This window comes from Nothoprocta perdicaria, unplaced genomic scaffold (assembly GCF_003342845.1).
Source record: "Nothoprocta perdicaria isolate Ctin4 unplaced genomic scaffold, notPer1 scaffold_9, whole genome shotgun sequence".
NCBI lineage: Eukaryota > Metazoa > Chordata > Aves > Tinamiformes > Tinamidae > Nothoprocta > Nothoprocta perdicaria.
The window spans coordinates 9,226,659-9,253,134 of record NW_020456198.1 but is presented as its reverse complement, the minus strand read 5'-3'; the positions used below and the strand labels follow the sequence as shown (position 1 = coordinate 9,253,134).

At 55.2% G+C, this 26,476-nt stretch overlaps 1 protein-coding gene across 1 annotated transcript in view; it reads left to right on the top strand.

Moving 5' to 3' along the window:
* Nucleotides 1-26,476, top strand: part of PLXND1 (plexin D1) — a 66,443-nt gene that overhangs the window by 1,147 nt on the left and 38,820 nt on the right. The window contains exons 1-11 of the mRNA XM_026052644.1: nucleotides 1-158; nucleotides 9,981-10,157; nucleotides 12,287-12,418; nucleotides 14,474-14,574; nucleotides 15,177-15,306; nucleotides 15,970-16,144; nucleotides 17,597-17,705; nucleotides 19,243-19,345; nucleotides 23,346-23,450; nucleotides 25,055-25,144; nucleotides 25,835-25,928. The exon at nucleotides 1-158 is cut by the window's left edge and continues 1,147 nt beyond it. Coding sequence (XP_025908429.1) covers nucleotides 1-158; nucleotides 9,981-10,157; nucleotides 12,287-12,418; nucleotides 14,474-14,574; nucleotides 15,177-15,306; nucleotides 15,970-16,144; nucleotides 17,597-17,705; nucleotides 19,243-19,345; nucleotides 23,346-23,450; nucleotides 25,055-25,144; nucleotides 25,835-25,928 — 1,374 coding nt within the window. The remainder of the gene's footprint in view (nucleotides 159-9,980; nucleotides 10,158-12,286; nucleotides 12,419-14,473; nucleotides 14,575-15,176; nucleotides 15,307-15,969; nucleotides 16,145-17,596; nucleotides 17,706-19,242; nucleotides 19,346-23,345; nucleotides 23,451-25,054; nucleotides 25,145-25,834; nucleotides 25,929-26,476) is intronic.

Below are 26,476 nucleotides of genomic sequence, written 5' to 3'. Positions count from 1 at the left end.
CGGCGCTCTGCGCCTTCCGCTTCGCAGACATCGAGGCCGCGATCCGCGCGGCGCGCAGCGCCTGCTTCGCCAGCGCCGCGGCGGGCGGCGGCGCCGTGGCCGTGCTGGACAGCGTGGTGCAGGGCACGGGGCCCGCCTGCGAGCGCAGGAACATACAGGTACGCGCAGGGCGCGRGGGGGGCCCGCCTGCGAGCGCCGTGTTGTTGTTTTACCTCCGCGAGGACCGTCTCGGTTCCCACGTCCCCAGCCAACCCGCGGTGACTCACCGCGCTCCCCGCTTGCCGGGCGCGGAGCAGCCCCCCCGGCTCCAGCCGCTGCCTCCCACGTCCCGGCGCTGCGCGCGGAGCCCGCCCCGATGCCCGGGGAGGAGGGGGAAGCTGCTGCTGGCGCCGCTTGTGACCGAGGGGGTGTAACTGTTAGCGCCAGGCAAAGACCCCCGCTAGGCCCTGCAGTAAAGACCTGCACTGTTAAAAGAAAGAGAAAGGAGCTGCTTTAACCCGGCGCTTCGCTTCCCCTGGGGAGGAGGTAAACTCCGCTGCAGCGGGACCGCAGGACCCTGTGTGACTCCGGCGCGGCTGCGCTGGGGCTCGGCGGGGCGCGCAGCCCTTTGCCATGGTAACCGCGCGGCTCCGCGCGGCGCGGGGGGGCGGCCCGGGCGCTGCCCCCCGTCCTGGCCGCCCAGCTCCAAAGTCTGGCGCGGTCACGGCTCGCGGCGGGGCCGGGAATCGCGTTCACGGGACCGGGAACCCGCGGTTCCGGTTGACGCAGTTGGAGCTCAGCGTCCCCGAGGGTCGGGCCCGCAGCCTCCCGCAGGATTGTAACGGCCCCACGAGCTGTCACTGGGGTTGGGGTTTCTGGGAGGAATTAAGAGTTAATGGTCCGCTTTTAATTGAAACTCAATGGCAATGAGGTACCCAGGTCCCCTGAGCCTCCTCAGCACTCCTAGAGGGTTTGTGAAACTTGCTTTTTTTTTTTTTTTTTTTTCTGACTTTGACTCAGTGGGGAAAATAACAGCTCTGGTGTATTAATAATTGAAATACCAAGTGTTACATCCAGTATTATATCCAGTATTTAGACACTAAATTTCCATTTCCTTGGCACACAGGTCACTCAGCATGTACATGAGAGGTGTTGTGCATCCTAGATGTGCTCCCCATGGCCACCTTGCTGTGCCCCATGCTACTGATAGTGGTGTGGCCAGGACTGGACCAAGGACAGGGGCAGAGCAGCCTGAGGAGCAGATTATACAGCCCAGAGCCATCACCTGCAGGAAATAATAAAGTCAGTGAATGTTTCTGAGACCTGCACTTCTGATCAGCTTAGTTCTGACTAAGAACCCACTTGTGTGTGGCAGCAAATGGGGATGTTCTGCTATTAGTTTGGCAGCGGCATGGCTGCACTAATGAGGAGGGTTGAATTCAGGAGTGGGTGTGTGGTGCTCAGAGGAACATGCTGCAGGATGCTGGGCCCTCTCTAGCTCTACCGAGGCCAGCGGGACCCCTGGGTGCTGGGGCAAGGCCAGGCCGCAGCAAGCTCGCGGGAAGGGGCTGCAGGCTGGGCGCGCTCAGTGCTGGTGCTGTGTGGTGCCGTGGCTGGTGCAGGACGTTCCATGCTCTGCTGCCTCTGTTCCCCCCCTGCAGCCTGTAGTTATCACTGCTGCTCAGGAGCCCAGCTCTGCGCTGGGGATTACACTGCAAAGCTGCTTTGAGACCTTTGATGTCAGTGCAGCAGGGTGTAAGCGAAGCACACTGCTAATATGCCTTTGTGCTTACTATTTCAGCACTTCCCATTTATTTGAGGCGTATTTTCCTAAAACACTCACCAGGTCTGCTGAGAAACCTTGCTACCAGGCAGGAGGAGAGCTTTCCTTATTCTTTTTTTTTTTTCTGTTACTTGACCTTCAGAACTGCTGGTATCTTAACAGACTGTTTGCGCTTCCAAGCGCTGTGCTGCTGCGGGCTGCACAAGTCTGACGCCGGTTTCCACCTTCCAGGTGATGATATTTTCTGACAGGGCTGTGCAGGAGCGGTCAAGGCTGTGTTGCAAAGGAAGCAGCCACAGGACGCGGCACGAGCGAGCGGGTTGGGGTCATCTGCAGCGAGAGTCGCGTGGAGTCACTCGCTGGGTCTTTTTGTTTTTCTTTTTGGACTGAGCATGAGTGGCTGAGCTCTGGAATCCCTCTCCCTCAACAGAATGAGCCTCCGATGACAAGCGTGGCACCGTGCAGCTGCCTTTCTGCACACGTGCAGCTGCAGCCTTGCATGGGGTCCTGGCTGCACGTTTGGCAACAAAAGTCACAGCAGAACCTGGGCCCAGGTGTCCGGGGGAAAGTGTCGTTGGGGCTCCAGGACGCTGTGACTCGGCCAAGCTCATGGTGCTGGCTGGTTTCTTCTGTGCATGCTGAAAACAGGGCCTGGGGCTGCGGTCTAGAAACACCCCTGAAAGGGTCCTGGGGAAAGCAGACGTGGTGTCATTAGACTTAAATTTACTATCTGGGAATGTGCATCTCCSCTGGGAAATGTCTGGGGGTCTGCATCCGAAAAAATGGTTGCAACCCCATTTGTTTTATGCGCTGAGGGACGTAGGCGTGGGATAGCGGTGCAGCTCGGCTCCGCTTCCCGAGTTTCTGGCTCCTGTGGCTTGGTTGGAGCTCCTGCGTGGTCACGGGACACCGGGCTTGGCGGCGCGATGGGAGGGGGCCCTGCTGCGGCRGCCGGGGCCACGGCACCAGCCCCAGGCAGCCCCTGCAAGCACCGCGTGTGCTCGGGCATGGAAACGGGGCTAGAGACCAGCGAGAAAATGTTCCCAAAATAAAAACTTGTATCCACGTGGGAATATGACAAAGCATCTACTTACTGCCCGAAGCCATTGCGGCCTCTCTGTGGGACTGGGTTTTATAGGAGCGGAGTTACTTTGAAGTGAGGGTTTACACTAATTTAGAAATACTAAACATGAAAATAAATGTGCTCAAACTTTGCATCTACTCAAATAAATCCGGAGGATTAACCACAGAAAGGAAACTGGGAATTTGCACTTCATTTATTTGAATGTGAAAAATCAAGCCAAGGTTCCCGTAGCCGACTTAACTCCTGCCTTGCAGCCACGCTGCCCTGGCAGTTTGCGGCAGTTTGGAGCCGAGGGCTCCAGCGCGGGTCTGAGCAGGTCCTGCAGCCCCAGCCTTGCAGCCGGCATCGCGGCCCACCCGCTCCCATGGGCCTGGCGGCTCCTCCGCTGCCCTGCTGCACATTGCCCAGGGCCAGGCAGAGAGAAGCCGCCTGAAAGTCGAGACTGAGARGAGACCTCAAACCCCTCACCGTTCTTGGAGGGAAATCTGGGATCTGTGTTCCCCTCTTGTCTCTGTTTAAAGTATTAAGCTGCTTCATATGTCTTGCCTCTGGAGCAAGAGCCCTTCAGCCRCTCGGTTTTATCCCGCTCTGTGGGTTGCTGCCAGCGTCTAACGCGCTTTGAGCTACCAGGGCCAAAGGTCCCCACGATGCAGCCGCCAGCAAGGCCGGCTGGTTTGCAGACGTGCCTGCATGTGCAGCACCTTTGCGGGGAGAGCTGGGCCACATCTGTAGTGCAGGGACTGCGCTTGACGAAGGAAGGGGAGTTTATCCGTGTGCAGGATGAGTTGTTGTTTTTCCTTTAGCAGGAAGCCTGTTTCCGAAGGTTTTTGGCCCCTCAGCTTTTCTCAGGGGTTGCTCATCGTCCATGGTTGTGATGCTGGTGAAAGTAGCACATGGGCCCATGAAGMCCCGTGCTGGGGAGCAGCCGGCGCCTGGTGAGCCTGGGGCTCCGAGGAGGATTGGGAACGGGCGGGAAGCTGTGCTGGGCTCCAGCKGGGGTCAGAGGGCTCTGCACGCGAGTGGCTCCAGAGAAGTCCTCAGGTTCGGCAAGATGATGAACTGCAGCGTAATGATGCTTGTGGCCTCCTTGCTTGTACCAGAGTGTTCTGCTGAGATTTGGTTCCACAGTGAGATGCAAAATCCAATGGGTTTGGTCCTAGAAASTGGTTTACAAACCGTGAAGGTGGCAGAGAAGGATCTGCAGTGGAGAAGAGATGCATTCATGGGCTAGTGAAGCAGTGTGTGGTTTTGTACCTCCATCACTTGTATGTTTGGAGTACTTGGTTAATGCTTAAAATACATATACATACACATGTGTGCACATACACACACGCGTGCGTGTGTGTATATATATATACAGATGTATATATATATAAAAAAAAATCTTTTTCATGCCAGACTGCCTAACTAGACTGTGATCTGAGAGGAGGTGGAGGTGTTGACCTCCCAAAGGGCACTATGGGGCCAGCACCTTGCCCTGTCCCCGTCCCTGTGCTCCTGTGCAGGGCTCCTGCTCCCTGTGCTGGACATGGAGGAACTGCTGCCACTCAGAYGGGCAGGTTTCCATGCGATGTGCCAAAGAAGAACATATTTCTGCTCCCTATCTCAGGGCAGAATCGATTCTGCAGAACTAATGAGAAAAATATAGGAAAACATTTACTATAAACTATTGCTAAATGAAGCAGGTTTGAACTGACACATGCAAAAGACCAGTTCTGCTAGGTAAAAAGTTGTTACTTTAATGGATGCTTTTCCCAGCACGGATTTGCCTTCCAAGCACTTTGAGGATGAGAAGTGCTAAGTGTTAGTAGCAGTAATAATAAAAAAAAAAATAACCTCTGCAGACCCAGGAGCCAGATTTGCTGTCTGTCCAGAGCTCCTTCCTGTGGGAAGGAGCTGGAATATTTTGAAATTGGTTACTGAAGCCAAAGCTAAACATAAATGAGAAACCCAGCTTGAGGGGTGGAAGGGGGACTCTCGGGGGAAAGAGCAGCTAAGAAAATATGCTCTGAATAAATCAGTCTCCTTCTTCCAAAGCATTTAGACGGGGACATTTTAGTTCAGCTTCCAGAAGGAGCGAGGACGTCCTTGGAGTGAGGCACTCGCRGACTGATGAGTTCTGCTCTTCGTCCCCGAAGAGCTGGGCAGCCGAAAGCGCTTCCAGCAGGGTGATTGCGAAGGACGCGTGGACCCTTGCAGACTGATGTGCCGTTTGGGCCATGGCAGCCCCTCTGGAACCTGCTCTTCCTTAATCCTCCTGCCTGCCCATTCCTGGGGGATTTGGTTGTATAATCCTGAACATTGTATTTAATGCAGGATGGAGACTGACATAATAAGCYTGACCAGTGTTCCTGGCAGCATGAAGGGTGTGCGGTTAAAAGACGGGCATTTTCCTATTTCTCTGCTCACAGAGGTTTCCCTGGAATGGCGTGTGCATCCGCAGGAGCRGGGCCCTGCTGCGCCGGGTTGGGAAGCTCCAGTGCTGGGGGGTTTGCAGCGCTCGGGGAAGGATCTGCACAGACCTGCGAAATCTCCTCCAGCTTTGCARGTGCTTCAGGCTCTCTCCTCCCTGCCTGGGCTGGTCCAGCAGCGGGAGGTGGTGCCGGAGCCGCAGGAAGGGCAGTCGGTGCTGGGCTCCGCGCTCTGGGCGAAGCGCAGGGCTTCGCTGCGCTCCGCAGGGCCCGTCAGCCCCCGGCTCCAGGTGCCAGCCCGCCACACGGCGAACGCGCCTCTGCTTCGGTGCAGAGGCAGCGGTTTAGTCTCTTCTGAGTTGTCCCTGAGAAACCAAAGGTCTGGATCTTTTGGGGTCTTTGCAGTCTCGCTTCCAAGCAGTTTCTGGTTTATTTGGGAAGAAGATGGTCTCGGCTTTCTAGACTGGTCCCCTCCTGAGTCCGGCCTCAGCAGTGCAGACTCCTTGGACTGTCCCTTTATCGTGCATGATGAAAACACCTCCCCATCTTTGCTGAAAACTCCAGAAATCAGAGCAAGGCAGAACGACTGCTGAGGGCAGCTTTGTGGTGCAGAGCTGGCAAGAACAGGACTTTCAGGAGCCCCTGACTCTGTGGAGATTCCAGAGCAGCTGCAGAAATGGTTTGAGGGGATGAAAAGTCCCAGGAGAACTGCTTGTCTGCAAAGTATTCCCTCTCCCTGCCTTTCCTAATGGAGATGGAGCCATGCGTGCTTGCTTTTACTCATTGCTTGCTCTACGCGCTTAACTTGAGGGAGACAAGCACTCAAGTCAAAAGTAGAGGGCAGAAAGAGTTAGTTTCATGTGACAGAGAGGAAAGAAAAACCAAAAGGCTTCTTTCAAAATAAGGATTAAGATAAGAGGCTGCAAAGCTGCCAGGAAGCAGAARCTCTGCTGAGGTTGAAAACACTTTTTGGCATCTTGGAAGGGGAAGCTGGTGGTCACCTCGGTCATGTCTCCTGCTGGGTGCCACAGCCCGGTGTGGTGACTGCTCGTTTGTCAGGGTGCAAAGGTTCTGGGCTCTGGCCGAGGAAATCTGTGGGTCACRTTTTACAAGCAGTTGTTTCTGTTCAGTGGGACTTTCCGACCGTGCAGCTTYGAGGTACAGCCAGCGCGAGCCCCGGCTTTGTGCAGGGCACTGGGACGGAGCCGCATTCCCCCGCGGAGCATGGCCTGCACGGCACTGTGTGTGCAGACACCAATGCTCGCCCGAGGGCGCATGGCGTGAGCAAAGCACGGAGTCCCTGTGCTTCCAGCACTGCCCTTCCAAGGGCAGCCGCTGTGCTCGGGAGCTCAGTGCGGATGGTTCTTGGGGGAGATGCCGTTGGGATTGGGTTTCTCGGTGCCTCCCGGCCCGGGTGCGGACCCAGCTGGGAGTGCGGAGCCGTTTGCCTCCCGCTGCCCGTGCAGCGCGAGGCCGGCACGGGAGCTGTCTGGTAACGCGGCGCCTGCAGCCGTGCTGCGATTAGAGACCGCTCTCGTCTCGAGTGTCTTAACAGTGGGGTCCTCTTCTAAGGATGACATTTTCTTCCAGGCATCCTAAAAAGCCTGTTTTTGACAGCTCTGGCTGCAACACTCCAGCAGATAAATGCATGATTGTGTGTGCGAGCGGCTGGCGATGCTGCGAGGCGCCCGAATGAATAGGCTGAGCCTGGGGAGGGCTTTTGTGGCCGGTCTGGCTTTCGGCACACACAGAGGAGGGCTTGTGCCCTCTCCTGCCGTAACGCTCCCCAGCCTGCTCACTGCCGTGCGTCTGTGAGCGTGTCTGTGAGCGCGTCCCTGCTGCCTCGCGTCTCCTCACCTGCTCCGGCTGCAGGTCCTGCCCCGCTGTTGTCTGCCGGCAACGTCCAAGTTATTTTGACTATTCCGTCTGCAGTYGGAGACTTCCTGAGTCATACCTAAACGTTAGTAAAAGCCTAATGGTTTATGTTGAGAAGGGCAAGAGATAAAACTAGAATCCTTTTATCACGGGATTTAATGGCCTGAAAATGTCAGTTGAGTGGGAGCAACTGCCAAATTTTGAGGCTATGAAGAAGATTGCTAAGTCCCACAAATCAACAAGTTTGGAGCGGATTATCGGATGCGAGCTGTGTCATTTTCCCAGGACTCCAGGCATGTTGGAAGCCAGCACTTTAATCCACTCTGATATGATGCATGAGAGGGGCTGGATTCACTTTCCACTTACTGTTGTACTATAAAGTGTTCAGATTTCTGTAGTAAAGCAAGAAAGAGCCTTGCTGAGAGCAAAAGCTCTGGGGCTTTTTTTTTTGAGCTACAGTCTGGGTTTGATTCACAAATGAGCTCCATCTTTGCCTAGGAATTATTTTTAAGGTCACAAAGACAGGATGTGAAAACCAGTGTGTTTCATGGCCTTCCCGCGCGCTCCCTCCCTGCTCCGCTTCCTCCCTCTGTTCCCAGCAGACTTCCTTCCGTGGGGCAGCGCTCCATGGGAATCCCGCTAAATCCCGCCTGTTAGTCCTTGCTCGTGGAGGCCTGGGAGGGAAGGCTGAGCTTGCACTGTGAGAAGGGCGAGTGGTCGGGGTCCAGCGCAGCTGGGGAGATTTCATCTCTGTCTCCAGCTGTTTCTGTGGCCTTGTGGAGGGGTCGGTCGGCTGAAACCCTGCTCCTGTTTGGATTTTTGTGAGATTTCCTAAAACCCTCGGCTTCCTTGTGAGGGTGCGTGGGGATGGCCAGGCGCTGTCAGCCCCGCGCAGATGGCAGCACTCACCTGCGTACCCGGTGGTTGTTCTTTACCATCGGGTGGCACATTTTGGGTGCAGAACACTCTACTTTTGCACCCCTACCGTTACTGTGAGTTTCTGAATGTCCAGTGTGCACAGGAGGAAAACAGCACCCCTCCAGTAAATGCCCACAGGGTTGTTTCAAAAGGCAGAATTCTGAAAGATCTGGGGTCTGTAGGAAACTCCCACTGGAGCCTTGCTGCTTCAGGGCAGGCTCAGGGCATCGTGTCTTGATGACACCTGGGGACTTCACTGCTCTACACCGCGGGACCCATTAGCACAAGTGCCAAGGGAGATTYCCGAACCGCTGTGGTCGTCTGGTGCTGGCGGGAGGATGCGAGTTGCTCATATCCTGTTTACTATAAAAAGACAGAGTCCGAATATCCTCTCGGTGCTGCAGTTCACAGATGGGAGCGCCTGCTGTGTCGTCCAGCCTGGAAGCGAGAGGAGAGGAAGCACCACGTGTCTCCTCGCACTGGTGCCATCCGAGGAAAGGTGTTTTGGAGGAAGGATGTTTGCAACCAAAACAAGGCTTGCACTGCACAAGAATAGCTGCGTCCTGTTTACTGCAAAAAACACTTGGTGCTTCCATTAGGAATGCAAAGTGTGATTTATAATCAGGCGGACCCGGCAGATAAGGAACTGTGCAAGAGGGGTCGCGTCCCATTTGGAAGTGGTGGAGGCTGCCGGGAGCCGCTCCAGAGCATTGGGATCCTAGTGCCGCGGGCAGCGGGTGCTGGCGAGKGGGCTGGGGGAGCTTCCCCAGACCAGGGTGCCCAAAGTCTGGCTCTGTGGGAAGGGTCTTGCCAACCCTATGTGCAGCAAAAGGGAATTTTGTTGCCTAGCTATAGGGGAAACATAAACACTTAAGAATTTGGGCTGCATTTTTTTTAATAGAACAAAACAGTACAAAGCTGCAAAATACATGTAGCAAAGCTGCTCGCATTCACAACGCTTGATCCTCCCGTCTTGGTCCCCTGCAGACCAAGCCACAGCTCTGAGCACATTACTTCCTTCTAGGCCCTCATTTCAGCAGGAAGGTTTTAAAATCACCCCTAGTCGGTTCACGCCTGGTGCAGCCAGCGAAGGCGGAAAACCTGTGGGCTTGTGGCCGCCAGCGTGGAGGAGACCGGGCGTCACGCTGGTTTTCTTGGAGAGACCTCATTCCGCAGCTCGCGGCAGTAAATGTGCTCTTGACCAGCAGTAGGGAAATGACTTCTAGAAACTGCTTGCAGCGATTCGCTCTGTCTAGGCAGGGGAAGAAGAGCAGTTCTTCAGAATGGGAAGAGCCTGCTCGTGTGTCACGTGCGAGGAGGATGCTGTGACTCCTCTCTAGGAGCTGCTAAAAATACCTCTCTGGTGGTGCCCTTGCTCGGGAAGCAGCAGCGCTGCCTTCCTGCGCAGCCCTTGCTGCTCGTCGTGGCATTTGGGAAGCCCTGGCGCCGAAGCCCCTGCCCAGGAGCGCTTCCTGGAGGCCCAGGCCTGGCACACCAGCCAGCTTCTAGCCTGGGGACAGCAAATTCCAGGCAGGAATTTTAACATAAGTGAGAAAAGAGCTAAAGACTTAGTCTGACTGCACAGTAATAATGTAATGATAACTTGGGAATTGCCATCTGAATGCCGGTGCTGTTATCCAAGGAGGGAAGGTGCTGCACGCTGGCTGGGCAGGGGCCGCGCGGAGCGCAGGGTCTTACAAAGCCAAGCTGCAGCCTCAAGCCCTGGGCTGCAGCGGTGGCCTTCGGGCCGGGATCCTGACAGGGGATGGGCCATGTTCCCAGGCGTCGCAGCCGTGTGGCCGAGGGCTCCACACTGGGGATCGCGTGCCGGGTGCTGGATATTGGGTGCTGGGAGCGGGATGGTCCCTGGCCTGGGGTGGCGTGAGGGGCCGCTCCGTGGGCAGCCCCTGAGCCRCTCGTGTCTCTGCAGCTGCAGCCGGAGCAGCTGGACTGTGGAGCCGCGCACCTGCAGCACCCGCTGGCCGTCACCAACCCCGTCACGGCCACGCCACTCTTCACCTACAACGGCCTCACCTCCGTGGCCGTGGCCAGCGTCAACAACTACACCGTGGTGTTCCTGGGCACTGCCAACGGAGGCCTCCTGAAGGTGAGCGATACCGGGTGGGGGGACACTGCCGCGGCTCCTTTCAGCACTGCTCGTCAGATGGATGCTCCATCGACGCCTGCTTGGAAGCCAACATGAGTCCCCATGCACGGCCTAGTCACGGAGCGCCCACGGCAAGGGGGGCCCATGCCATACCCTCAAAATGTTGGAGAATGGAAGCCCTGTCCCCTGCCCTCCCTTGCCTCCACATGCTCCCATGGGAAGAGTGGGAGACAGGGAAAAGCTGCTGCTCTGCCCATGGCCGGAGGGGCAGGCAGCACAGGAGGCGGCAGAGCCACAGTGCCTGTTCGCACGGCGTGAGCAGCTCCTGCCGCACCGCCCTATCTGCCCAGCTCCATTAGGGAGGCTCCTGGCTCCTTTGCTGGGATAATTTTTGCAGATAGCACTAATCTAATTCTGCAACACAGCTGCATAACCAGAAGCCCTTTTACCTTCGGGCTGCTTGTTATTTGGCACGGGATGAAGATGCTTTGGGTGAGTTATCGCTTGGATTTGCTGCCTGAGAGAAGACAGCAAAGGGGAAGGAGCGGCGCTCGAGCGGCTGCTGCCAGCAGCGATTATGGCTCCGAGCGCAGGGGAATTGATCGGAGCGGCTGCAGATGGGTGCTTGGCGAGCGCCGCGTCCCCGCACACCCAGCAGAACTGCTAAGGGAGACGCGGTGCTGGAGGGCACCGTGCCAGGGTGTTGGRGCCAGTGTCCTCTGGACACAGGGGCACACGAGGCGTTGGCAGCTCGRGCACCCCCACTCCTGGAGGAGCCTCCGCGCGGGGGCTCCCCGGCGCGTCGCGAGGTGCCGCGTGTTGCCGCGCTCGCCTGGTCCCTGCTCCACAGCCCCACGCTGAGCGCGGCCGCTGCTGCGCATTCCCTGCTGGACACGGGCACCTCAGCCGGCCCCGCTCCTCGCATGGGGGCTGCACCTCCACGCAGGCACAGCGCAAAGCACGGGCTTAAAAACAAGTGCACAAGGGCCCAGGAGGCAAAGGGATGGATGTCTAGAAAAGCCAAGCATTAGGAAAAGAATCAGCAAGAAGAAAGGAAAAATGGTCTTAAAGCTGAAATGAAAGGGTTTGGGACTCAATTCTCAGACCTCTTAGGCAAATTACTTTGTTCCTTGATAGCAGGTTTTCGAAATGGGGTAATGCTGTTCCCTTCGTGCACATGGCCGCTCACGGTGCCTGCAGCAGCGCTTAGCGCAAGGAAGCCTGGTGCTTTCAGTGCGCTAGCACTCCTAATTAGCAGGATATGGGCATGCTCCTCTAATGTACTAAAGAATTAATTCAGTATTAATTAATGCAGACTTTAGAAAGAAGAGGCATATTGGTCCTTAAAATTACTGTCTTTCCTTGCTAGATAGGAGGTAGGAATATTCCTGACTCCCTGTCTGTGCTAAGCTGGGAAATGACTGTCATGTGGAGTGGCACAGCTCCATTGTTATTTCCTCCCAGCAATGCCACATTTAATTTGCTGTGTTTTCAAGTCAAATGCCAAGATGTCCTGGGGTCCGGGCGGCAGCTGATTCCTCTTGCCGGCCGCTGGCGGTTCGGCTGGTGATGAGCGCGGCAAGGTGGGCTCCGCGCTGCCGCCGTCTCCTGCGGCTAGCAGGGGTGCGAGCTGCTTTCAGCCAGAAATGACAGCTCGTGTTTTTCAAGCGTGCGGGGAGCCGGGGCTGCTGTCTTGCACGACCACGGCGCTGGTTTGCGCTCCTTTTGTCAAGCCTTAGGAATAAAACACTCTTTGTGGCAGTAGTGGCTGTTCGCTAAGGAGCACTGCCGTTTGCGCTAGGGTACCAAGGGCAGTGCTGCGGTGGCCTGCTGCTCTTGCACCACCTCAGGAACGTGGCAGTCAAGCCACGCCATGGACAGAGCCTTAGACGAGCAGTTTCCCAGGCGTCCTGTTGAACAGGGGCTTTTCAGCCAGAGGGATCGAGGAGGTGTGAGGGGTGTTCATCACTGGACAGGGCTCCTGGCCACGGTGCCGGCTCCCTGCACCCTGAGTGACGTTGGCTCTTCAGCAGCGCCCTGCGTGTGGGGCTGGAAAAGCACGTAGGGACTTACAGGGGTTTGAACATATCTGAAATATGATCTYAGTAAATGGCTTCTTTTCCCTGTAGATTAATCTGGATAGCTCCATGAAGATCATGAGCAGGAGATCCATTTCTGTGGCCTATGGAGAACCCGTTCATCCCATCATGCAGTTTGACCCTTCCGATTCCACCTACCTCTACCTGATGACATCCTATCAGGTAAGATCCTTATCTTTCGGGAAAACAATCCTTTGAGCAAATCTCACGTGATTTAGCGTTCCACATCAATGTGAGGGTGGAGAGGAACAATAATCATAGAATCATAGAATCCTTAAGGTTGGAAGGGACCTCTAGAGACCATCCAGTCCAACCCTGTTGCACATGTAGGGTCACCTAGAGCGTTTGGGTTGTGTCCAAGTGGGTTGGAAAGTTCTCCAGAGATGGAGACTCCACAACCTCTCTTGGCAACCTGTAATATTTGTTTTAGTATTAATGAGAACACCTGAGTGGTTGAGTGGTTTGAGTGTGGTGCCAAAGCTTGGCCCAGACCTTCCATAAGGAGCCCCTGTGCCGTTTGTTTCTCTTGCCTGGACTGGGAGTCAAACAGAGCAGACTCTTTTCTTGAACTGTTCTATTGCCGCAGATCAATAGCCAGCTTTATTCCTACTGCAAAATGTATTAAAAAGCACAGAGACTTCTTTTTCCCGCCTTCATTGGATATTGGGTGAGATTTGGTGAAAATTCTTGTTAGCCCCTATGTCTTTCTTATCTCTTTGTTGGTAGGATAAAAAGGACAGTGGTGGATGTCTTAACCAGTTGCACTTACAGGACTGCAGAAACAAGCAGAGGTTGGTCCTTCATAGCAAACCAAAGGCACTGTTCACTGTCCTGAAAGAGACTTTTGGAAGTTCCCACAATGAAAGTCTGCCTCTCAGAAATGATCTTCAGGGAGGTTTTGCATAACCCGGGTGACAGGAAGCCTGGGATGGGAGGAGGGATCGCTCTGGAGCGACGTGGATGCCACAGCAGCTTCGTGTCTGCGAAACGAGTGCTGGATGAAGGCGAGGTGAAGGGCTTCAAACTCTGGCGGTTTGTCCTGAGTCCTGGTTTAATCTGCCAAAACAGATTAAACAGCACAGCACAGATGCTGTGTGTTGCACTTACGTTTCTGAAGCCCTAATTCCCTGCAGACGGAGTGCTATCATGTGGCAGCCCTCCCCTAGGATGCCCCTTTAGCTGGTGCTCGAACTTCCTCTGCTCAGGACGATGCTGTGGACCTCCTTGCTGGCCAGATGAAACCCCACGTGCTGCACTCGTGGTGCTCTCGTCTCTTTCCATCCCGGCAGATTTTGTCTGATCTRCTTTGCTTTCAATGGGGGGTTGCACTGCCAGGCTTGTGTGCAGTGGCTGAGCCAGCACATGTGGAAGTGGGAGATCACAGTGCGCAGGGAGATCTTCAAGCYGCCGAGCTCCTGGCTGAGGTGCTCTGGGCTGCTGGGGCCCTCRGGCTCTCAGCAAGTCAGGTCATTGGTTCCTAAATTATCCAACTGCTTGGTTTTCCTTCCCAAATGCTTAGAAACAGAGGGGGAAATATTATAAATGAATGCATGCTCTCCCTCTAAATGTTCTTTCAGTGCAAGTCAGCAGAGTTACTTGGATTTCCTTGTAAATTAGGGTTTCCRAAATGGTTGTGCTTTCTGGTCGTTTTATAAATAGACAAGTTCAATAGCAGACACTGTCTGGAAGGGATCTCCCTCTAAGCCTGAACAAGAATGTTCACAAGGAGGGATAAGCCGTGAAAGTGAGCCTGGAACCGCCTYGTCTGACTCCTAAGCAGGGTGTCGTGTTGCTCTGCACCCTTGTCACCGTCCCTGCAGCTGGAAGGTGCTGGCCCTGAGGAGCAGCTCTGCTCCTGCTGTATGGGGGTCACACTGAGCCCCGAGGGGCAGCCCGGCCTCCCGAGCGCGCTGCCCCGGTGCTGCTGGCACATCCACGGGGATGCACGGCCTCCGTGTGGGCTGCACTTGTGCCTGTGGCACCAGTAATGCCCCCATCCGTGCCTGCGCCGTGCACGTGTGCACATGGTGTGCACAGCCAGTGGAGCTCCTGGGTAGGGCTAGCTCTGCTCCTTGGGGTAGATCCTCTCACTCTTACCTTGGGCTTAGTGGTGAAGAAAGCTGATGCTCTGGAGGCCGCATCGGCACAGTYGGGTCTGTCTGAACCTTTCCATGAGGTCTTAAAATGCGCTGAAGAGCTGGTGTTGTTGTCACGCAGATGACGCGGGTGAAGGTGGCTACCTGCAACCAGTATGCGACRTGCACGGAGTGCCTGGCTGCTGCCGACGCTTACTGCGGGTGGTGCACCATGGAGACCAGGTAGGACAGAGGCGTCTCGGCACCTCYTGCCGTGTTCCTTGGTCCCTGCATCAGCCGGGAATCATTGGTGCTTTTGGTATTTCCATGCAATCACATCACTGTTAGTTTTGGTCCATATTTCAACAAATACCTGCAGTGCTTTCAAAACCAGTCAGACCTGGCCTCCTTGTCGGGATGCGCTGCTGAGCCAGGGTTGGGTTGCAGCTGTGTGGTTGTGCCCGCAGTCGGCTGCGGTGCAAAGAGCAGCTTGTGGGCAGCCCCCYCAGGCCGCCAGTGCCAGCACCTCCCTCAAGGCCATGCTTTACCTGTGCAATTGCTTAGGTGCAGGAGACAGCCCCCGCTCAGGAGTGAGACTGGACCTTTCAAACGGAAGCAGTCACACCAAATGCAGACAAAATGTCATCTTTTCCATTTCCCATTCCCTGTAGCTGAGCCTGGGTGCCTGATGATGGGAGCACACACAGCAACCCGGCCGTTGGAATACGGACCAAAGCTTTAGAGCTGGCTCTGGGGCTGGGGGCAAAGGTGTGAGCGCAGGTTTCTCTCGTAACAACTTCAGCATCTTTACCAGCTCCCAAACGGGGTCGTTCTCCCGCCCGTAGGTGTTCACTGCAGCACGAGTGTGCAAACTTCACTGAGGCCAATTTCTGGGCAAGTGCGAGCGGCGGCGTGCAGCAGTGCCCGTCCATGACCGTCCTGGAGCCCGAAGTTAATGTTGACAAGGAGAACCCGGTACGTTTGATACAGGTGCCGAGTTAATAGCGTGCAGCAAGAAGCTAAATCAGCTTGATTTTGTTTTTGCATTGCTAGCGTTTTTAACAGTGATTTAATTATATTTATTTAAAGCTTTAGTAAGGTTGAGTATGCAAAAATGCCTAATAAAGATGCCCTGGTTTCAGCAGTTTTCTCCGAGGCAGAGCCCGTGACGGGGCGCTCGGTGCCCACGGCAGCCCGGGGGCTGTGCGGGGCAGTGCTGGGATCTGCCAGTTTAGACTCAAAAGTAGCAGTTGTGGGTTTGGGTTTGTTTTTTCCTTTTGCTTTTTTCCTCCCCTGGTGCAGTGTGAGTGACCGCAGGGCAGGAGGGAACGTGTGCGGTGCCCAGGCTGGCACTTGGCTCCTTCTTGCCCCGCTCGTCCAGCCACGTCCTCGGCCGGGGTTTAATGCCACCTGATAATGCGCCAGCCGTGGTTGCTGAAATTCAGCAATGGAGGTTTCACTGCTGAGGCAAATTTTCGTATACATGTGGATTTTGGAGTTGAAAATGTGTGAAGAGGGAGAAAGCAGCAACTGGCAGACTGTGCCAGAGTTGCTAGCCTATAAAAAGCTTGCAAAGCATTCTCAGGTTCCCTATAAATTTTTACAATAGTAACAGATTTTCTTTTCGTCTAAATATAGGTTCTGATAATACAAATAAATGGGACAATCCCAAACCTGAATGGAACAAACATATCATGTGATTATGGGAATAACGTCCATACGGTAGCCAGAGTTGCAGGAGATTATGTGAACCAATTCATTTATTGCAACTTACTKCCACGAGAAAAATATCCAGCATTTCCAGACAACCAAGGTATGTAGAAGAAAACAAACATGCTAACCACTTTTATTTTTTTTTGTAATTATATGTTCGAATCATGCGTTTGGCAGCATGGAGGTCACTTCTATAGGCTATGTCAATTTAAAAGGTGGGAATCCCATCTTAAACTGAATCAACAGTATTTTCAAACCAATTTTGGTTTCAAATAGTGGAATTCAGAAACAGTTCATGTATTGTCAAGATTTGTCTTCTGTTGTCTGGTTAAAAGTTTCTTCTTTAAATTCAGTGAATACCCAAATAAATAAGTTTTCACCTGGTGGCAATAATCTTGCCACTTCAGGTGTTCCCATTTAACTTCTCTTCTMAATATGCACTACCATTGAGGAGAAGTTCTGGGAGAAAAGCGAATACTCTAGCAAATAGCTGGGGAGCTGCAGCCCCGGGTGCGTAATCCAGAGCCAGGCTGCGACCGGAGGGTTCGCGCCGGTATTGGCGCCTGCCAGGACTGACGGCCGCTCGCGGGGTCCTGAGGCGCTGACGAGCGCCCGCAGTTCTGCTCGAGGTCCGTCGGAGCCCAGCACGGCGCCGTGGGGCTGGTTCTGGCTGCCCACGAGCCGGGCAGCCCGGCCTCGTGCCTCCTGCTGCAAGTGGGTGCCGCATTCCAGGCTCCAGTGCTCACTACATTTGTGTCTTTCAAGGCTGGAGTGAATGCGTTATTGAAGAGCCTTGACTTCAGTAGGAGAGGAATTAGGCAGTCGTTTTGAAAATCCCACTTTTTATAGGCGAGTTTGTAAAGCTGCATTGTTTTTCTCCCCAGCTATCCAAAGAATGGAAGATCTTTAACTGTTTTGTATTGTTTGTTACAGCAAYGTCCAAATGAATTTCTGGAATCCAATACGCTGATTTATTGTACATCCCCTGAAAGAGGCATTGTCTCTTGTCCCTGATGCTTTTATGGCAAAATTGCAAAAACAGAAAAAAAATGAAGCAACTTGGGGGGAGAAGGGCCAGTATAGCAATGTGAAGTGGTCAAAAAAGGGATTTCCACTGTTCTCTTCAAGTTTGTTGTCTTGGGGAAAATGAGTAGGGTTTTAAAAAATGTTAACTAATGTTAACTAACTTGCTTAAATTACCTTTTTCTTTTTTTTTGAGGGGGAAGGGAATAGCATTTAGTACCTACTATATGCTCAGACAATAATTAATTCTACTAATTAACACTTGCACAACACTTTGGAATTTCTGCTGGATGTCACACTGTTCTTTTCTGGTGAGGATGATGCAAAACATTGATTTAAGAGTGAAGGGTTTCAAGTCAGGGCACAGGAGATGGATAGTCCAAACTCTGAAATGCAGCTTGGAGGAAGCCCTAGAGAAAACAAATCATATTTACATGTTGTTTTCCCAAGAGTCTGTCTTGTCTTCTAAGGCTGGGCACGGATGAAAAACACTCTTGCAATCCAGTATTTTTTGGCTTAATTCTTGCAGACCATGTGATCGTCGAAACTGCTCTCCGGGTCAACAACAAAAATATAATTTGGGCCAATTTCACCATCTACGATTGCAAAAGAACTGGGAACATTTACCCGAGGAGAGCGTAAGTGATCTGGGTTTGCGTGCAGCAGAGCCACCCAGGCGCTTGCTGGCAGCGAGCGGAGGAGGTGACGCCGCGGGACCCCCCCGGGGCGTCTGGTTGTCCCTCCTGCTCCTTTGCAGCGGCGCTTGCAGCCGTTCGGCCCTGTGGGGCGTGTGCACGGCGCGGGGTGAACCCAGCAAGCGCAGGCTCCTGCCGGYGGGATACTGAGGCCTGGGCAGGGTTTGGCAGCAACGTCATCCTTGCACTGCCAGGGATTTGCAAGGAAGGGTCCTAGTGGCGTCTCCAGCCATCTGGACATTTTGGATTTTTTTTCCCCAGTGCAAATAATATTTTTATGTGAAACTTGCTTTGTTAACCCTTCAAATGCCGAACTAATCTCCCTAATGAATCCCTGTGGGAATCTGCAGGCAGTACCAGGGATGGGGTGTTGGGGAAGATTGCATTTACATTTAAGCTAATGTAGATTATTTATAACATGGCCATTGCCAGCAGGTTGTCRGCATATGGAAATGTCCTGTGGGGTCTGTAGCTTTTTGGAAGCACGTAGGCTGTGCTGTGCCAAGGGCAGGGAGGGTTTCTGCTGCAGAAATGTTAGGCAAGACCCAAATGCTGCCTCCTGATTGCCCAACGGGCCCCATGCATCCACCCAGCACTGGAAAACGTCTCGCCAGCTGTGGTTGCCCCTTGACACCCTCCGAAAGCCTTCCTAAGTGGTYCCAGGGACTGGAGGCCCCAGGCACGCGGTCCTGTGCGGGAGCAGAGCCGGAACGGGATGTGTGAGGGAGCCAGCGCAGCCGCGGCTCCGGCCCCGGCCGCAGGACGGAGGGAGGGCTGGGTGAGCGAGCCGAGTGAGCCGGTGCACGGGGACCAGGAAGGGACGTGGGAAGGGAAGCGGCCTCAGGCTAGAGGGGACGGGACAGCGGTGCCGTGCACACCCGAGGCTCTGCTCACAACCAGACAAGTCCTCTGCTCTATAGGACAGTCCAGCGAGCAAGTCGTGGTCTTGCTGAGCCGYGTCTCCAGGTGCGGGGCTGGGTGGGAATAGTCACGAATGCAGGTGAGGCCTTAGACTCTCTCTTGTGGGGCAAGGATTGGGCAACGTGGCCTGCTCGCTGTGGTCCCAGGACCTGCATAAAGCCCCGGAGCAGAGTCTTCACAAGGAGCTGGCAGCACTGGCGCTGTGCGCAATCTCATCAGGGATAAACTCCTTTTTTTTTGCGTTATTAAATGGAAGGGAGACCAAAGCTGGTGGCTCTGAATCTCCCTGTGCCCAGAACCAGGTAGCGATGCCACAGGCACTGTCCCTGTGCTGGCCCTGTGCGGTTTCCATCGTTATGCTGAGCTGGGAGCATCAGCAGGGCTCGAGTGCCTGACCTCCCCCAGGTAGCTCGCAGCCCAAGCAGAGGACTTGCCTCTACCTTGGGCAGCAGCGTTTTCCCTCGGCACCCTTACAGACTGAGCACAACGTGCGAAAATGCCTCGCTCGGCCGAGCAGTCAGGGATGTGCCCCGCTCTCATTGCATCCTTGACGTTTCAGATGCACCAGMTGCCTCTCAACGCGGTGGAAGTGCTACTGGTGCCCCTCGAGCTACGCCTGCGTCTCCAACCACTCGCACTGCGAGGATGCGCTGCAGATGAAGGTAAGACCCGGCTTTCCATGGCCTCCTCTCACTTGCTGTGCTCTCGCTGCTGGTGTTTCCCCTCTTTCCGTGGGTGCAGGAGCAGACGGCCTTGGCCCCACAGCTGTGCCTACACCAGGGCTGCAAGGGGGACAACTCGGGGCGGAGATGTCCGTGTCGCTGTCTTGCATACGGCCTTGAGTAGCACACGCTGCAACCCCAGAGCACCATGGAGAACTGCAGGACCGTCTGGGTGGTCCTCCGCRTGTCCCAGGGCTGCAAAAACACGGATAGAGCCAGGGAATGGAGATAGGTCCGTCCTGCACTGAGGTCCCCAAGCTGAGCTTTGCTTTATTGAGCCCAAGCAGAGCTCACAGCAGCTCATAGAGCGCTGTCTGCTGCATCTTGATGCCCTTCTTGCAGATGGAGCAGAGTCCCCTGGCTCTTTAATACCTCCCAGGTCTGGAGGGATGCCTTTACTCCTCCCCATCCTTGTGATGCCTGGATTTAAGTAATAAAATAAATGTAGCGACACTTTACAATTCGTTTAGCTTTCGCTAGGTTGTTGCGGTACGTTCGTAATTGGCTAGAGCAGCACTGGCAGCTCGGCTGCAGGAGAAAATCACCCTTCCAAATTACAGCTCCTAATAACCCCCAGGCTCAGCACGTTCCTGCTTCTGAAATTTAAATTGAAGTTCATTTAAATAAAATTGGCTTTTTAGCAATCAATCCACTGTAGATCCAAGGCAAGCTTTCCCGCTTGAAGTTGGCTGTTCCTGCGGCGCTGGTGCTCTGAACTGCACGCGCGGCCCCGGCGCAGATCCCGGCTTCATCCCAGCCCATCCCAGCTGCCCTGATGGGACGGGTGGTGGCCGAGCACGCGGGGCGAGGGGCAGGTCTAGGCTGCGCGCTGCAGCTCCCTGCGCTGTGCTTGGGGCACGGAGCCGGAGGAGACGCTTCCCGACAGCGCCAGGACACAGCCACCTGGTGCTCCGAGCCCCGGGACACACTTGGTCACCTCTCTGCTCTGTGAGTTGTTTCCGAATGGACTGTGCTTTGGTAGGAGTGTCCTAACTGTTTGCAACCAACAGTTTACTAGAGCACCTTTCGCTTTGGGAGTTAAGTTTTGAAAAATATCTGGGTGTTTGTTTTGTTGTCTGCACGAGCTCGTGCTTCAGGAGAGACCCAAACACAGCAGAGCTCCGCGTGCCAGCAGGAGCTGCATCTGCAGGGCCCGTGCACACGTYCGTGCTGCGGTGACAGCGTGAGCGAGGCGCTTCGCTGTCCCCTCCCTCCCTGCGCGTGCTGCGTGTCCCAGCTCAGCTGCTGCTCTGCGCTGTGTGCGGGAAGAGGTGCTAGAAAAGCCAACCCCTCTGCTCGGAGAAGAGACAGGTCTGCGGAGGAGAGGCTGATCTGCAGGTTGTCACCCTCAGGAGTGCAGGCGAGTGGCAGGGAATGGCAGCAGGAGCCGCAGCAGACTGGTCCTTAATCAATCCTTTTAGTCACTGCTGGTACACAGTGTGTTCCTCATTAGGTCTAAGGGCAAAGCTTGCATGATATGAAGCCTTTTAAAAATGGTTCACATTGTTGGATTGGCTTTGTACCTTGGTACAAAGAGCTTCTGAGCTCTGGACAGCCAACTATTGGCACCAGGAGAGCTCCTCTGTGTGTAGGGAGAGGACCACTGCCATGGCCAGGGTCTCCAGGAGCCTGGCATGGCATGTGGAAGTRTCACTAGGTCTTTCCACGTGCTGCTTCCATCTGCCGTTGCATGGTGTGAAAACCCAAGCATGGAAGCTGGAGTTGCCCTTTGGGGCAGATAACTGCCCACTTTTCCTTGCTTTACCTCCTCTGATCTCTCTTCCTCCTCTGACCCTCTTGTGCTCTTCAGCTGGATGGTGCACCTGGCTCGGGCTCATTCCTGCCTGATCTGCGTGCGCCTCTTTAACATTTGCAGAACAGGGTGCCGTCCTCTCCCCCTGTGCGAGCTTTGTTTAAAACAGCATTTTCGGGGTGCTGCTGAACTCCGCTTTGCTGGGAAGTGGTGTCACACCAGCTTCCTCGGGAGCACGTTAAACATTTGGACCCTTCTCCCTGACCCAGACGTGTGTGATCTAATCATCTGGAAAGCTCTATTTCTAGCTGCTGATGAGCAGCAGGAGAAAGGACAGCGAGACAAYGAGTTAATCAGTCCTCTAAAGTGTATTTATCTAGTGAGCTGCTGTGACATGCAAGGACACCCCGGGCCACAGGAGCGCCTGCATGCGCTTCCAGTCGTGCCCTGCTGGTTTTGTTTAACCCTTCTGGTTCTCCCAGAGGAGATGGGGCTGGGATCTCCTGCCCTTGCTTTGCTTTGTTGTTTCACTTCCCTTATCATGTGAATCGCTCTGCTGTTTAATCTCCTTGCTCAGGCAGCACCAACTGTGCTTGGTTCCGATCAGTGTCCTGATAAGGAGCGAAGCGTGTTTTCCACAGTCAAACAAGCACTACCAGATATTTCCCTGGCCCGCAGCTGTGTTTTGGGGCAGGCAGGGTGGGAACACGGTGCTCAGTGTGGGATGTGCCAGCTGCGCACGTCGGCAGCAGCCCGGACCTCCCGGCAGCGCCAATCGGCATCGTCAGTCACGCCAGGACAACCTTCAGCACAGGCAAGGAGAAAATCTTGCCTGCTGCAAATTGTTCCGCATAACAGGCCAAATATTTTGTTGCCGTTCAGCCCGGTGGCTCTGCTGTCAAAGGCATTAGTGTGGATGCACCCTGCGACCACATGGAATCAGGCTCCATTTTTGCTGGAGTTTTGCAAGGTAATTTGCATCTCGCAAGTGAACAGGACAGGCTTGTCATGCAGACGGATTCTGAGTCAGCTCCAGTAGCTGAGGCATCAATTTGAAGTGAGAACAAAAGTCGGGGGACAGATGACCTTTTAAARTCATTTTTCAGCTTCATTTAGGCCTCTCATTCCAGCTGTGCTGCAGCCACCGTCCCCCCGAAGCCCTGCAGCCCATTGTCCCTATTTTCCGCATACAGGCATGTGCACAAGCCCGCGCGTGCCTGCGGGAGCAGCGTGCAGAGGGTCGGCAGCGAGCGCGACACCTCTGCTGGGGCGCGCTGCAATGGGATGGGGTGTGCACTGCGATGGGATGTGCGCTGTGATGGGATGTGATGGGATGTGCGCTGCGATGGGATGTGAGGTGCCCTGCACTGCGATGGGATGTGCGCTGCAGCATGGTGCGCTGCCATGTGCACTGCAATGCACTGCAATGGTATATGTGCTGCACTGCGATGGGATGTGTGCTGCACTGTGATGGGATGTGCACTGTGACGGGATGTGAGGTGCACTGCACTGCGATGTGAGGTGCGATGGGATGTGAGGTGCACTGCACTGCCATGTGAGGTGCCCTGCACTGCAATGGGATGTGCCTTGTGCTACTGGAGGCACTATCACCACCAGAAAAGAGGGTCACAGCAGCAGATTTGCCCTTCCTTGCACCAAGCAGCACCTCCTCCTCGTGCCCCTCTCGTCTAGCGTTTCAGTGTGTGCAGGAGGCAGCTGCCCAGCATGGAGCTGAGCCGTGCGCGGGGGTCCACTCCTCATTTAGGGTGCACTGATTCCATGGGAGAAGGGTGAAAAGCCCAGGACTGAGAGTGCCATCACTCAGGGAGCCGAGCCACCCGGTCCCCAGGTGTGGATGCCCCTCGGGATGCAAGGTCAATGCTTATCCATCGCTCCYGTGCCCTAGCCTGGCTGCCAAGAGGAGCCCCACGCCACGATGACCGCAGTCCCGCTGGCCCGGCCACCATGTCCCACTTACCCAGCAGCCGGCAGGGGCCGATCCCTGCGAGCCGGAGCCCTGGGTCTGCGTGCGAGGCYGGTGTCTTGGGAGGAGGCTCGTGCTGCGCTGCTGCTCTGTGCATCGTGGTGTGAAATAAGTGTTATCATTAGGGCCCCGTGTTTCTGCGTGGAGGAAGGTGAGCGTGCACCCTGCTAACYCTCTTGTTTCTCTGGTTTTGCAAATAACAGGAGAAGATCGACTGCCCGCGGATTGTGCCTGCCTCCTTGGAGSCAGTGCCCACGGGAACATCCCAGGACATCATCATCTCCCTGGCTAACGCCACTTTCTCCAAGGTAAAGGAGCCCCTGCAAGAGCAGAGGTGGCAGCAGGCCAGGAAGCAGCTTGGGGCTTACAGACAAGCCCATTTCTGCCTCAGGAATGAGGGCATGGGTCTCATCCTGCTTTATATGAGCAGCTGAATAACTGCATTAGCAAGAGCTGCACCTCAGGGAGAGCAAGGGAGGCTCTTAGACACGATAGTGCAAGCAAAAGGGCCAGGCCTGCAGGCAGCATCCCCTGCACTAGCTCAGCAGTGGGTTGGGGCGTAGCAAGGACATGTTCTCATTTAGCTTCTGGTGACCACTGCTGAGCTCTTTTTTTTTCTTTGTGGAAAAGTCCTTTCTGTGAAATGTTCTGGCATGTGAATTGTTGTAGGACAAGCAGTGGGAGAGGACCTCAAATGCTGCCTCTGCAATGTATTTCACACCAGGAGAAGCCAGAGGAATTTAGTGAAGGGATCTGGGCACTGGGAAAATATTTGGCTAAACTCTGGTGTTTGTAGGAAGCTGCCCTGTGTCATTGTGGGTCAGGTCCTCCCAGAGCTCTGGTGTGCAGTGTCCAGAGGGATACCCGGACCGGGAGAGCCAGGGGTGCCGGTCACAGAGCCAGCAGTGCCGGAGGGCAGGAAGGGGCTGCGGGCACCGTGTCCCCCGCGCGCAGCCGACGCGGCTGCCCCGCCTGGGCCCTGTTTCCTGCAGCCACCATGGCCTCCGTAAACAAGGATGTGCCCCGCCACAATCAGCAGAAAAGGGCGAGAAATTGCTCTTCCTCTGTGGATGCTGGAGGTGCCTGAAGAGGAAGCGATGCCGCATGAAACCTGATAGGAAATGAAGTCAACAGGAAAGTGGCGGAGGCACCTCCATTCCCAGAGGGAGGCCTCGAGAATATCTCGCAATCTGACTTCCTCCTTCCCACCATCTGCAAAACCCTCCCGGAGCCAGTGCCAGGAGATTGAGCCGGCTCCGMTCCCGGCCGGATCCGGTGCCCTCCATCCCGGGAGGCGTCGGGGAGCGATGCCCGGCACCCTGCGAGCCCCCGCGGGCCGGCGCCGTGCGGCCAGAGGGCAGCGCCTCCGTTCACAAGTGGAAGTTCTTGGGTGCAAAAAATGATTCATAGCAAAAGACTCTTTTTTCTGTCTTAGTGCCACATGTGTGCTGTGAGTCAGCAACTCCATGCCAGCAATCTGATGTTTTCTTTCATGTGCTTTTTTTTTTTTTTTTTTTTTTTTCCCCTTTCAGTTTTTGATCAGATCTGTCAGGTCTTAAAGCTGGTTTAGCACTCAATAATGGCAAAGGGGGATCTGCCTGGCGCGGGATTTGCCCTCCGAACGGGAGCCGGGTGCTGAGCAGGCGGGTATCGCCCTGCGCTAAGAGGCAGGGCAGCAGGAAAGGTGTTCAGAGTTCAGCAGGAAGGGTGGCCTCTGCCGTGGGCAGCAGAGCATGGCCCGTTCGGAAAGGGGCCCTTTGGCCATTTGCAATGTTGGGTTCTGCTCTCACATTTATACCTGAGATACACACAGGACAAACAAGCTGTGATGCAGCACCAGTTTTATCTCCTGCCTGATTGGGAAAATGCACAAAACGCCGATGTGTGTACCCATTGCACGCCGTGTCCACAGGAGACGGCTCTGGAGTGCCGGCTGGGTGCGGAGMGGGCGTTCGAGGCGCGCTGGGTCAACTCCTCGGCGGTTCAGTGCAGCCACGTGCTGGTGAGTGTGCGGTGGGGCCGGAGCGACGTCGCTTCCCGCGGCCCCCGCGCGGCCGGAGCGGCTTTCCTGGGGCACACGCTCCCGCTGGGAGCTGTGCTGGCTGCTTCAGCCCTGCTCCCTGCGGGGCTGCAGAAAGAGCTGCCTTTTTGGCTTTGTAAATGGAGAAGCTCCAGTAAAATAAACCAAAGAATTGTCACTTTATTTTCCTGGGGGAAAAAAAGCTTTTTTTCCTGTAGCTGTTTTTTTTCTCCTGGAAAAGATTTTGGTCTGCAGAAATACCCAGATGCTCACTAAGGAGTGCAGTGTGGTTACTGCAGGACTAGTCACTCCTCTGAAATGCAAGCAAATGCCTGGGCTCTGCSGATGGGAATATGTAAAAAAAACAGCAGCTGTAGAGGAGGGTTGGAGGAGCTGGAGGGTTGGAGGAGCTGGTGGTAGCAGGRCTTCCCCATCGAATTGCCTGTTGTGACCAAGCACTAAAACTTCACACTGCCCAGGGTGTTAATTTATGTTTTTCATTCCTGCTAAAATCCCAGCACGGGTCTGTCCTCACTAACATTCTGCTTTTGCSGAGACCTTAGCAGAGCAGCTGAGGACAGGAGTCGCTGTGTCCCTCCCTGTGCTGAGGATGGGCAGGTGACTCCTGTCACTAGTTACCTGCATTGAGGGTTTGCTTGTGCTTTGCTGCAGCTCCACACATCGGAGAAAAGCCAACTGTTCCCCATAAGCCTCCAGCTGAAGGATCACCCGGACAGATTTATTGACAGCCCGGAGACAATGACAGGTTTGAGCCGCAGACCTTCTCATTCTGCCCCCGCGGGGTCRGCTTCGTGGGTGCCGTGGGCAGCGAGGTTCCCGCGGGGCCTGGAGCGCAGCCGCGGGGCGCACAGCTCTGTGTGGCCGTGGGGCGCCCCTGCAGCAGCGGGGCTGCGCGGGCACCGCGCGCACGGGGCTGTTCACGGGTGTGCACGCGTGGCGGGGAGGCCTTGCCAGGCAGAGGGGCCTGCGCCTGCCCGAAACCCCGCGTCCCGCATCCTGTCGTGTTCAGCTCCCRCCGAGCCCGCGCGCGGCCAGGGCCTGTGCGGAGCTGAGCGCCCGACTCCGAGCAGCCGGTGCTGGCAGCAGCACTGCATCCCCGGGGTCAGCACAGGAATCCTTCCCTGCGCAGATAAGGGACAGCACGGCCTGCGGAAGGGCTCCACGGGAGTGTGGCCTCCAGCTCAGTGCGGGGTAGGAACTGAGGCCTTTCCCCTCCTGTGCCGAGGAAGGAATAAAAGGTGCCAACAGCATTCGCCCRTCCCACTCCCCGTCCCTGGGAGGGGCGCGTGGGTT